At 42.9% G+C, this 13,723-nt stretch overlaps 1 protein-coding gene across 1 annotated transcript in view; it reads left to right on the top strand.

Moving 5' to 3' along the window:
• DNER (delta/notch like EGF repeat containing) overlaps positions 1-13,723 on the top strand; it is a 232,127-nt gene that overhangs the window by 157,632 nt on the left and 60,772 nt on the right. Inside the window, exon 7 of the mRNA XM_070422316.1 lies at positions 5,931-6,044. Within this exon, the coding sequence (XP_070278417.1) occupies positions 5,931-6,044 (114 nt within the window). The remainder of the gene's footprint in view (positions 1-5,930; positions 6,045-13,723) is intronic.

Below are 13,723 nucleotides of genomic sequence, written 5' to 3'. Positions count from 1 at the left end.
AGCTCACAGAGAAACGGGAATTCTGGTCACTTCCTTCTCTGCCCATCTTTGGGTCAGAGTATGTTTTACCAACATATTCAAGGTTAGTGAATTCCTTGTGAGTGATGAAGGGAGCAGGAGGCATGGAATTCTTTGGCTGTGAATGTGTTGCTTACAATGCCTTCACCAATGTTTGGGGCAGAGAACAAAAGAAAATGGGTAATCACATGTTGTGGCATGTGTCAGAAATTTGCTCCTTTTTACACCTGAATAATATTCCATTGTATGGATACACCAGGTTCATTAACCCGTCCATCCAGTGATGGGCATTGGGGTTGTTTCCACCTGCTGGTGGTTGTGAATAGTGCTGCTGTGAACCCCACCCTCCACATGCTCTCCCTTCTCTCCTCCTCCAGGATCTTACCCTTCCAACCTTTTCTGTCTTCCTCTCCCTGCTGTCTTCCATCTCCCTCCCCAACCCTTCCCTGGCCTCTCGTCCACAGGATTCACAGCTCTCATCTGAATTTCAGCCCCTCAAACAAGCAAGACTGTAGTGAGTCCTTGCTGCTGTTTCCCTGTGTCCACCTCTTTCTCCTCCTCTCTCATCCTCTTCATCTCCACCACACAGTGGTCTACACCCAATGCACAGTTTTCCACCCACACCCTTGCACTTTCTTTCTCTTTATATCATGAAACTGCTTCTCCAAGGTCATGGGCGGTGTCCTCACTAATTCCTCATCCTGCCCATGACTGTCATCTCTCTGGAAGCATTTCTTACCTGGCTTACAGACACTGCCCCGTGTCCTGTCTCCTGAGATCTCCCCAGCCCCTCCCCTCCTTCCTTTCCCCTCTATTGTCAGAGCTCAGTCCTTACCATCCCTCTCCAACTGCTCTCCTTAGCAGCAGTCACTCACTCTGAGCTGTCACCTCTAAGTGGATGTCTTCCAGACCCTCCCTCCAGCCCGAGTCACCTCCGCTCCAGCACTCCTACTGGACGGGGCGTCTGCTACCACCTCAACCCTCGTTAGACTCATCTCCCGACCACTGTGTTCCCCTCTCCGCCTCCCACACACGCTGCCAGCCTGGCTTTTCTGATGGGCTCCAGTTTCTATCGGTGCCATCACCACCCTCGTCACCCAGGTTGGAAGCTCAGTCTTCACAGGTGGATGCCCTCAGCTCATCTGTCTTTGGATAGCCACCAGGTTTGCTTTATTTCTGATGATCCTCATTTGCTTTCTCTTCCTTGGCCAATGCCCTGATTCGAGTCATTGTCATCCGCTGCTGGAATGATTGTGCAAAGCCTGCCCACCCTCTCTGCCATCCATGCTGCTTTGCTCACCCAGAGTCCGGAACTGGGAGAGCCCAGTGGGCTGCCAGTGCCAAGCCTGCACTCACTGCCCATTTTCTTCATGACTTCGGGGAAATTACTCTCACTGGGTAAATTGCAATAGGTGACAGAATTCCAAGCATCACAATCTGGTGGCTGTTGTGAAGGTTAAATAAACTGATGGGTGTGGAGTGCCCACAGAGGTACCTGGCTCACAGCGAGCGAGCGCTCAGCAGGTGTCAGCTGCTGTCATTGTCACTGTCAGGCCATAGCTGGCTGCCTGCACTGAGCTCCGTGCTACTTCCTCCAGCCGGAGATCTGCCCTCAGCTCTGTGGTCTCCCTGACTGGTGAGCCACACTGGACCACGTGGGGCCTCAGCACGTCCTTCTCTCCTCTGCTGGACCTGGAGATCCAGGCTGACCAGGACACTCCCTGCCTTCTCTTCCTGCCTCAGGGCTGGCCTTGCTGGCTCTCACAGTCTTTTCAAACAAGCCTGATGAGAGGAAAGAAAAGACACAGGGAGGAGTAAAGAGTGTGGGGTTTGGAGTCTGCAGGCCTGGGTTTCAGTCTAGGTGGAGTCACTCACCAGCTGTACCTTGCTCCTCTGAGCCACCGTTTACTTCTCTGTGAAATAGAATAATGGTATTGACCTTATAAGAGTTCGAGAGAACCCACACATATACACACCTGCACACACAAGCATGCACACAACACATGCACACAACACATGCACATACATACCCACACACAAACATGTAATATAACATATATACACACAAGCATGTACATAAACACATGCCCACACACACATGAACTCACACAAATGCACATCTATACATACATACATGCCCAACTGGCATTGAATAGGTGATCTGTAAAGGGCACCTATTCATAGCCTCTTGACAGAGGAGAAAGATTAGAATTTTCTTCTCTTCCTTCTCTCCTCGAGGCTCTGCCCACTACCCCACATCCAATTTTTTGATGGCCCCTCGGGAGTTCCCTCATTTGGTCTATACCAGAGCTCCTGTTCCCACGGAGAAGGGAGGGGAGACTCAAGCTCCCCCCTAAAATTGAAGTGGATGAGAACAGGGGATGACCAATCTGCAATGTGCCTTCTCACATCCGCACACTGTTCAGAAACCTTCACAGACACTACCACGTGTGGTAACCCCAGCGCCTCAGCACGTGCCCTTGAGGCCTGTCAGGGCCTGCGCCCAGCCTAGCCTTTCTCTTTGTCCCCCAACACTTCAGTCGGCCCAGCCTTGTCCCTGAATGTGCCTGACTCGGTGCCATTCCCTTGCTTTGCTCACACCATGTGTTCCTTTCATGTGAACGTGGTTCTCTCCTCACCATAGGGCAAGCTCTCTGCAGGCAGGAACTGTTTCCAGACTTCCTTTAGATCCCCCGAGTTTTCACTCACAAACCTTCTTTCTGAAAGAATGACGGACTGCCCCCTCTGTAGTTTGGTTTATAATACAGACTTAGAATTCAACTGATGAATATTTTTAAGTCAATCCCTTTGCTTGTTGGTCCCACGGCCTATTTCTTAATTAACTTCAGGTTTCCTTCCTTTTTGATTTAAGTTTCTCAGGGAATCATCAGGACCTACTCAATGAAAAGAATGTTCTTGAAATCTCTTCCCCTTTGTAACCACCAGATTAGAAGATTCAGGTGTCATAAGCTATCTGGCCTATATCAATATCACAGTTTCTTACTTAGGTTTAAGGAAAGTAGAATGAAAGGGATTATCTAAAAAATAGCAAAGCACGGTGCTTAGACAGTCGTTAATGACTGTGTAATGGATACCTGTGGTGTCCCTGGCTCTGTGCTGGGAGCTGGGGACAAAAATCACTAACACCTGCTCTTAAAGAATAGGGAAGCAAACCCGCCAACAATGCAATGGCAGGCACAGCAACTGAGCCTTAGAGGTTCCTACTCATGAAAAGAAACAGCATGTGTGGACAGCGCAGTCCATGAGGGTTTTCTGACATGATACATTCTATTTGACCTTCACTCTGATCTTTTTCCTCTGTTATCTGCATTGTATGTGTAATTCTTTAATGACTAATATTCATATTTGCTATTAAAAACTGTTTTCTGCTAGTTTTCCAGATCAGAAACTTTAGCATGTACATATACTCAAACTTTAGCATGTACTTTGTGTCATAATCACCCGGAGGGTGTCTTAAACTCAAATTGTTGGGCCCCACTCCCGGAGTCCGATTCTCCAGGTCTGGGTGCTGCTGGGGACTCTGCATTGGTAGCCAGTTCCCAGGGAGGCTGCTGCTGCTGGTTGGGGACCACACTGTGAGAACCGTTGCTCTAAGCTGCCTGTTCAAAGCGGAGATCAAACAATATTGGCACATTGGTGGCAGTGTTAAAATCCATAAATTATTCATTCATTCAAAAATATTGAGCCAGGTGTGGTGCAAGCCACTGTGGACTCAAGGCTGCCCTTGATAGGAACGGCTCCTGCTCCTTGGAGTTGCTCTCATTCAATCCTTACAACCACCCTGGAGGGAGCAGGTATTATTACCCCTGTTTCACCCCGAGGGAAATGAAGGGCAAAGGCCATGGTTTTGCCCTGCTCACTCAGCTGATTGGTGCGTCATCATTCCGGACCTTTCGTTCCCCAACCTCTGTCCTTCCCACTGTGCCTTTTGCCTATGTACTTGTTGGATGTGTTACTTTTTTTCTAAACTTGAGATTAATTTTCCTAATTGTGCTGTCAGCTTTCTCTCATGCTTTCCTATCCCATCGTCCCATTTTATACTTTATTAATTTCTTCTCACAGGTGGGCCTCTTAGCTCTTCTTTTCTTTGCCTTTGTTTTTAAAATCATGCTTCCATTTGTTCAGATGGCTTTGTTTTTCCCCCTGCCAGCAGATCTTACTCGTTTTTTTTCTGTTAAATAATTCCTGCCTTCCGACTTTGATATTGGATGCCTCTGAGATGGACCGTGTTGATGGCGCGTGGAGCCCTGCTATTTATTTCTTACTTCAGTTGCTAATATTAGGCATCTGTCTCAGCAGCAGTGGCTGAGTCCTGGCCCTGGCTGCTCAGATCCCCCCAGGGCAAGGCCTGGGGCTGGTGGGCTCTCCAGGGGCTTCAGGCTCTCAGGACAAACCCAACAGCCGGCCTCACTGCCCAGGACAGGCTATTAAAAGATAGGAATGTTAAAAATAGCTCTCAGCACAATTCTCACCCTGGAAGCTTCTGAAGAAACCACTACATTCTGCCTCCAGAGTGAAGGCAACAGCAGAGGCCTATTTTTATTTCAGTAGCAGAGTCGTGAAGAAAACATAATACACAACAACAGTTGTGCAGAGAAGGAGAAGTTTAGGAAAAGCACTGGTCGATTGCCTTGTTTTTTAATAATCGGACCACTTGGCCAACTTCGAGGATGCCCCTGCAATTTGCCATTAAACTCCAGGTTTTCCTTCATTGGAAGAGTACAGGCAATATAGATATTGACATGGGGGTGCTGGTGGGAGTAGGGTGGGTTTTTTGTTATGTTGAAAACAGTCAAAAGACTGATCACCAGGATGTAGTTTTCTTCGAAGCCATTCTGACATTCACAGGGAACTTAGCTATTTTATTTTCTCCAAACACTGATAGATTTAAAACTTATATTTTTATACTTAAATACAAACTAGTATAGAATTAAATACTCTAAGTCTACCTCAGACCAGATGTAATCCGGTAGTGAGCTTACTGAATAAGTTTATAGCTCAATGCATTTCCTTGATGGTGTACTAGCATACAAACTTGATTTTATCTAATGTCATTTCTCAGGGTCAGTTGCTAAAAGCACCAAGCCTCAGTTTAGAGCTTCTCCATTCATCCCATATGTCCTTGAAAGACATTCTTACTGTATATCCTGAGGCACAACTTTTCTTATATCCTTTCTGTTTGCTAGAATGTTCTTCAAAGAAACTATAGATCTTTGTGATTAATTCCCTATAAGGAGACATCAGTGCTTCCAATGGTCACCTGTTTTTGACCTAATTATTTTACTTATTCATTGAATATCACAATTATAAGTTCCTTAGTAATAAAGTTTTGTAGTCAAATAATTTATTGTAAAATGATCTTTAACTTTCTAGAGGTTGTAAATATTCCTAAGGATTCTGAAAAATGTTCTGAAGGAGCTATTTCCCTGCTTTGTAAAGGACCAGGTTCTGTTTAATGAAAGATGAGAGGCACTGGGACAAAATGAGTGTTTTTGTTCAGAAAGATCAATGTCTCATTGACCTAAACCAGCATGTTTAACTCCGCATTAGGGACATTTTGGGCTGGATAGCTCTATTGCTGGCGACTGTCCTGTGAATTGTAGGATGTTTAGCAGCATCCCTGGCCTCTGCCCACTAGATGTCAATAGCACCCCCATCGCTGTGACAATAAATGTCTCTAGACATTGCCAGATGTTCTGCAAGGAAAGAGTCACCCGTGGAGAACCACTCACCTGAGGAATGAAACCTGGACAGGGCTGTTGGTGGGAAATGTGCGCTCAGGGCTGTTGCCTTCGTTGGGTGGGCACCAGCTGACTCCATCAATTCATGGGATGGTTCATGGTGGCTTTGGCATAACATATTATGTAAAATACCTTTCTTATTCTGTTCAGGTTATACCGGAGAGCTTTGCCAATCCAAGATTGATTATTGTATCCTAGACCCATGCAGAAACGGAGCAACGTGCATTTCTAATCTCAGTGGATTCACCTGCCAGTGTCCAGAAGGTAAATGTTATTGCCCCAGCAGCACCTTTGTTTTCCATTTTAAATCATGAACTTATTTGATGAGCTTTGTACTTTGAATTTTTGAAAAACACTATACAAGGGAACTTCCTATTTTGTTCTGTTTATTTTAAAAGAATTATATACTAGTATATTTTTTTAGTTCTGTGCTAGAATGGCTTGAACATTATGTTTGACTATTAGAGATAATCTAGGAATTCCTGTGATTTTTATGTATACATTGAAAATGTATAACTATAATAAAATGGAATTTCTTTCTAATGGTGAATTTCACTTAAGATTCATATTTTGTTAAATTATTGGTTTTTTATACCAGTTCACATGAAAAATATTCAGGGTAAAGTTCACCTGCTTTTGATTTTAAATCAACTTTATAACATCTCAGAAATTTCGAGTCACCTGGAAAGCCACATCTTTAAAGCTATTGTTTTAAAAATCTATTTTTATTGATTTTAGAGAGAGAGAGGAAGGGAGAGGGAGAGAGAGAAAAAACATCAATGTGAGAGAAACGTTGATCAGTTGCCTCCCATATGCACTCCAACCGGGGATCAAACCCCCAACCTGGGTATGTGCCCCAACTAGGAATCAAACCGGCAACCTTTTGGTGCGCCGGACAATGTTCCATCCAACTGAGCCATACTAGCCAAGGCTTTAGAGCTAGTTTTAAAAAAATTGTTTTGTAAGAGTTTATTTTAACCAAACTGATGACAGCTACTGAGAAGTAAGATCTCAAATGCTTCTTCAGTCCTACTTTTATTGGTAAAAATAGTTCTACATTGTGAAGTTTCATGTGAAGAAGCAGGCGGGTAATCACAGCTATCAAGCGGGTGTTCAAGGAATGATTTTGTGCTTAGAGGAAGTTTTGTTTCTGTTTCTGCTTGGAGGAATGTTATGGAAGGAACTACTTGAAATCTTGGATGTTGCAAGAATAGCACGTTTTAGAGGTTTTACTTCTTAAAACCAGCATGTAAACTCCCGATCCACTGAAGTGACATTGACAACCACACAGAGTAGCATGCCATCCTGTGTGGAGGGTGCATGAGGAGTGTGAGTGTGGAAGGAAACATATCTGTGCACAAAATGACCCTAAGCTGCCCCTGACTGTGAGGTAGCAGGAAGGCAGTGGTACTGCGTGGGTGTTGATAAAAGGCCACTGACCACCCAGTAACCCGATGGCTCGGGGCTGCCGGTAGCCGCACCTGTGATTGGCAGCGTTTCATATCAGCAGTGTCTCATATTCATTAATGTTGTGAAGCCCTGAGCATCAGCTAAAGATGAATCCTGTCTCCTGGCTCCTGCTCACCTGAGTGGGTGCAGGAGCTGGGTGGTCGCAGCCGGCCTTGGTGTGTTCCTTTGTAGCTGGATGTGTTTGTGATGACTGTGGTCAGCATGACGATGGAGTTAAATGTGCTGGATGAGCCCCGCTCCTCACCCTCCACTGGAGTCTCTGAAACAAATGGGAAAACTTAGAAACACTGGAAGGGCTGATGGCCGTGCAGCAGCACCCATCATCACTTGCCCGTAGAACACTTCCGAGTTCTTCACAGTGCGCCTCACCCTGCGCTCCACAGTTGCCATCCACTCTGGTTGCAGGCTGTGCCATAGCCGGGGGTGGGCTTCAGGGTCATCGGCTGCTGAAAAATCATTAATCCCCCTCTCCGACCCAGTTCTTTTATTAGTAGATGTGGGAGGTGATGATACCGCTTCCTTCACAGGGCCATTCTGGAATCACAAGGGATTTTTGTGCAAGAACTTTAAAACCCCAGAATGCTTTGTTATTATTGCTTTGCTTGCTACCAGAAAGTAGCTCAATAAATATTAGCTGCTTTATCAATATTAACGGCCAAACCATTAATGAATTTTAATGGGAATTTGAAAATTTCATCCTGGAACATTATAGATTGGAGGGAAACAAGAATGGGAATAAGGAGAAAAGTTTGGGAGCTGTTGTAGAAGTGCAGGAAAGAGATGTAGAAGGACAGGATTTGAGAAGGAGAGAAGCTCATATATGTTAGAGAACTAAGTGCGTTTTAATTCTGCAGATATCTAATTGTTTATACTTACCATTACTGCCCATTGTAGTTACATACATGAATATATTTAAATCTGTATATAAATAAAATCTGAATATTACTGTCTAGCCATCATCTTTGCTTCAGCATCTCAATTTTTATCCTCTCTCCCTAGACCTGTGATTTGAAGAAGTAGAATATAACATAAATTAATGAGGAATAAAAATAAATTAATGGAAATGAAAACATTGTCAGTTCTGCACCTGTGATCATTCTCATCACACAGGGCCCCTCTCATATAATCTATCCATCCTCCTGAAATCTACCTGCCATAGAAGGCATGTGGTAATCAAAGACCAAAGTGAGAATATGAAGCTTCCTGTGACATTTCTCCAATGAGTTTTAAAGCAGCGATCGCCAACTCGTGGTCCGTGGACCACTGGTGATCCACGAGGTCTGAAAGGTTGCCGACTGCTGTTTTAAAGCATGAATGTAAAGACATTTTCTAGTGCTAAACTCCTGAGAGGATTATAGACACATATCATTTATAGTAACTGCTCTTGTACGGCAGCCATGAAGACATGTATTGTATACAGTTAGGGACTCCTTTCCTTCAGACCTGTAACTGTTAGAATGCCACATTGGATTTTACTGTCAGACATTACAGATCTTACAACTTGGAAAATCCATCGCCAAAGTGAGAGCTAGTGTCTTTCTCTGGCCTGGGGGCCAGTAGACCTGATTCTGGTTCTGATGATGCAGCAGGAGCGTGGAGTGGTTACAAATGTGTCTTTAGGGTCACACTATGGGTTTGATATCTGGATGTACCTTTTACAGCTCTTTGCTTCTCTGAGGCTCCTTTTCCTCGCTTAAAAAATGGGGGTGATACTAGTATACTCTTTGTAAGTAGCAAATAGTAAGTGCTGAATAAATATTAGTGATGATGATGATGATGATTATGGAGAATTAATCATATCACCTTGGGTGAGTCATAAAATTTTTATCTCTTCCAGACATTGTTTCCTTATAAAATGATGAGGGTTGACTATTACCTTTAAGGAACCCCATTCCTAAAAGTCTCCAATTTAGATATATCTGCTTGAGAGCCCCTTACTGAGATATTAAATCCATTTGTTTATTCAAGTAATGTTTATAGAGAAAAGTTTTAAAATCTCTAAGCGACTCTAAGGAAGGTCTGGGTCTGAAACTTAATGTTGAGCCAAAGGCCCTGAAGGTTGAATCCCATTGCAACCTGCTCCAAAGTTTTATCCAAAACAATTTTTTGTTTTTCTACATTTTATAGCCTTGAGTAATTTAGCTATGTAAATCCTTTTGTTCAACTCATGTCAGTGGTGATGCTTCCCATCTTAAAGGGATTTACAGGCAATAGTCACACTTGTCATAAAAATTATCTCTGAGATTAATGTGTATGGCTCAGGAAGTGGGCATGCTCTCCAATAGGATTTATGAGTTATCCAGTTCTAGGATTTGTTTGGTTTCCCCCCAGAATCCTGATATGTATGAGTTTGGTGAAAGCCCTCTCTTAGGACCATATAAAACTGCATGTATTTACGTAAGAAACATGTAACATGTCCTCATAAAATTACCATGCCTGAATGAAATACTGTTCTTATTCTTTTAAAATTTGGCTTTATCCCTAAACCACCACTTCATTTAGGAATTTTAGCAGCTGAGATCCTTGGAGTTCCCAGTGCTATGTGGTTTCACCTTTTGGAAACAAAATAGGATATGAAGACTTACTAAGTGTGTGTAAAATTTTATTTCTATGTTTGGTACATGCTCATTAATTTGTGATTTACAACTGAGCCCTTATTTCTTTTTTGTTTCTTCTCCCTTTTCTTTCCCCACAGCACAGTTTCTCTGAGATGGTTTAAATAAAAACACTGGAAGGAATTTTGTTTGCCTGCTTCTCCCATTAGCAGTGAGGGCCAGCAGCGCTCACTTCTAGTGAATGCCTGGGTCCTACCCTTCACCTTGAGCTCTTTGCTTTGGGAACCATTCTGATGCCCAGTTAAAGGCTGGCACATGATAGTCGAAAGTTAGAGAGGCAATCACTCTAGATTCATGTAGATATACTCAGTTACAAAGATTCATAATCCACATAGAATATTCTAAGTAGAAAGAAAGATGTGTTAAAAATGCAAGGAGATGCGGAGAGTTCATGATTTGGGGGAGAGCCAATATTTCGGTAAGGCCAAGAGGAGTATGGAAAGTGAGCATAAATGAGGGGACTACTCAGAGGCCCCATCACGAATGGTCGTATAAGCCACACTAAGTCTGCATTTCATTCTGAGGCTACTGGATATCATCTATTTGTGTTGTTTTGCTTTCCCTAATTGCAAGCAGTATAGAAAGTGAATTAGAGGAGGTCAAGACTGAAGTAGGAAATCAGGTGTTTACTAATGTAATTGAGGTGAGAAGGGAAGAGGGACGATTTGTAGCAATACGGGTAAAGACTGTGGAACAGATTGGTCAGTGTTTTACAAGTTAGTTCCTCAATAACATGCAAGGTCTTGAAGCAGTGCCTGGCCTCAATGATTATATGTTATGTATAAATATGTTAGATAAATGAATGCCCAAAGGAAATAGCAGAACTTTCTCACTAAACCTCTAAATTTCCACTGTTAATAGCCAATTATTTTTGTTCATATAATTCATCTACTTTAGGTTTCATTTCTTCTGACTTTTATATATTTAGTCTAAACTGGGGAGAAGTTAACTTAATATTCCTCTATTTCCTAGTTATTTTTCATTTTCCTGTCTTAAATCTAAATTCATCCTTTTGTTCTGCTAAGAAGTTCTTAAAGTGGTTTTTACTCTCTCACATGGATTTTCTTAAAAATTAAAAGTCACATTTTAAATGTGATTGTCTTGGGTCTTTTACATCTGATGGTTTTGTAATTGCTTTTCCTGGATATTCCCCCTTCTCCTCTTTATCATGCATAGCTGTCTACTTTCTTAGAACTGGAACAAATGTGGTCCCAATTACGTTTTCCATAAACATCAGCCAAAACCTCTTCTCTGATCCCAATATCATTTCTCGTCCTTGTCTGCCCAACCAAATCCAGGGCTTTCTTTGAGGCCCAGTGCAAACTCCAGCTCTCTGTGAGGTTTTCCTGGCCTGCACACCCCTAACAATCCTTCCTTCTTTTCAATCACTGCTGCTCTCAGAGCCTGTGCCACACACACCGATCCCCTGCTGACAGCCGGGCCTGTCCCTGCAACCTCACTTCATGCGGGAATCATTCCGTGTTTGCAGAAAGAAAAAATGGCCTCACATTGTTCTCGCGTCATCGCAAATATGTCCTTCTGGTCTTCACTGTTGAAGACTAAATTCTTTGAGAGTCAAGATTCTACAGACCTTCTTTTTGTTTCCCTTTGCAACTCATCAAGGCACCAAATTTTCTACTGCTGTCTTGATTCACTGATTATTTATATTATCTGTAATCAGAGCAGATAGTAACTAATATTCACCCTTTTCATATTCCTTTATTGTAACTCCCCAAACCTAACCCATACTTCTCAATCTACTTTTTTTTTAAAATTGTGGAATAAATCTATTAGAAAATGTCCTCTGTCACTCGTCCATTTTTTCATCTGCTCAGTTATTCCACAAATTTTGACTGCGTGGCCACTCTGTTGGGTGCTGAGCTTCTAGGGTGAGAGGAACCCATGTGACTCCTTTAGGAGGCCTTGGATCTTGTTGGGGATGAGAGCTGGTTATTTTCTGGTAAACCAACATACAACTACATCTCACAAAGTCAGGAAAGTGCTGTGATACAGAATAAGCAAGAGATATATGTACCTGGAATGGGGTGATCAGGGAAAGCCTGTCTGTCCAGCACTGAGGCTGAGAATTAAAAGGAGCCCTCTGTGTGAGCAGGAACTTCCAGGCACTGGAATGTTTCAAGGCTCCAGGTGGGGGATGGCTTGTCATTTCTGGGAACTGCATGGAAGACAGCATGGCCAGGTCCTGGAAAGAGAGGGCTCAGAGTGGTCAGCTGAGTCAAGGCCTGTAGGACTTGTTGCCCATGGAAGGGAGAAACGATGATGGTATTTCCGTTCGAAGAAAATCGTTTTCATTGCTGTTTGGGAAATTGGTTATAGGGGTAAAATAGAACAGGGATGCTCACCAGAGGAAACCTATAATAGACGAGGGGAAAGATAATTGACTAGTAGAGTGGCGGTGAGATGATATAAAACATTCGGATTCACAAACTATTTTGGAAATAGAACCTGTTACTATCCACTGATTGGTTAGCTATGGGGGTTAAGGGACAAGAAGCAATCCGGTATACTTTCTAAATTTCTGACTGGAACCATTTGCCAAGTCAGTGAAATCACGTGTTTGGTTTTAAGTGCCCACACATATCGTTTCTTCTATATAAATGATCTTTACAGGGTCAGCAAAAATGCCAGTGTTACTTTATTCCATACCCCCCCTTATCAATCTTGCAGAAACTTCTGACATCTAGATAGCTTTCTCCATAGAGTGACTCCATTGTTTTGCAATTTAAAGTCTCCCAGAAGTGCTTTCTTTGGGTCTTAAATATGTGATTTCCGTAATGTGTATATCTCAGGGGTGTTGATTTCTTTTTTATTTACAGAATAAATGGTCAGCTGGCATATATAAATACTGGTTCAAATATAAAACTTGAAGTAACAGTCAACTAAGTAAATTATAGTGTGTGTGTGTGTTTTTTTTTTTTTTTTTGCATTATCCCTGCATTCCTTAGAGATTTCCTTTGTAGTTCTGTTTTGTTTATTCTCCATTTTAATCCTTTAATCTTTCATCCTTTTCTAAACTTCCCCTTATTACAGTGAGTTGTTTTTAAAGCTCTCCAGTGCTGGTATTTCTCCCATGTGTTTGAGTTTCTCTCTGGAGCTCTGGTATTTTCATTTTAGTATTTCCTGATGTCCATCATATGAGGTTTGTATGACTTGAAATAAACTATTCCAAACAAGAAATATCACTATCTTCGTTATTCTCAATGCATCTTTTGGTTAACATATCAAATAGTTTTTCATTTTCTACCTTCAAGTGGGATTATTAATTCAAATATGTTAGCTTCCAATTAGGACTATACATTATTCCTTCAGTATGGCTAATTTATCCATCTTTTAGTCATTTTAGAAACACTGCTATTGTTATTTTTTTTTACTTATATTACAATACTAGAGGCCCGGTCCACAAAAATCATCCACTTCGGGGGCTGGGGGGGATCCCTCAGCCGGGCCTGCACCCTCTCTCAGACTGGGAGCCCCATGACCGATCACCCCGCAGAAGGAGGCCCCACCCACCCACTGCAGCGCTGCCAGCTGGGTAGCCTGGGCCTCTTTCTTTAGGGCGATTGATAGCGGAGCCCCCTGATCGTTCACCCCGCCTGGGCCTCCCTCTGCAGGGCGATCATGGGGCAATGGTGGGGCCCCCTGACCAATCACATCGCACCCGCCTTGGCTGGCCTGTTGCCAGTGCGTGTCATAGTGTGGTGGTCTGGACAGTCGTTCTGCTGTTTGGCCGTTCAGTCAATTTGCATATTACGCTTTTATTATAAATTCCACAAAGCAGTATTCCATTTGTTCTCCTATATTGAGCTCTTTGTGTTTTGGAGTTCAAATGTGTTTATG

This window comes from Myotis yumanensis, unplaced genomic scaffold (genome assembly GCF_028538775.1).
Source record: "Myotis yumanensis isolate MYYU_CA2020_CCGP unplaced genomic scaffold, mMyoYum1.0.hap1 SCAF_8, whole genome shotgun sequence".
Taxonomy (NCBI): Eukaryota; Metazoa; Chordata; class Mammalia; order Chiroptera; family Vespertilionidae; genus Myotis; species Myotis yumanensis.
This window is presented reverse-complemented; position numbering and strand designations above follow the sequence as displayed.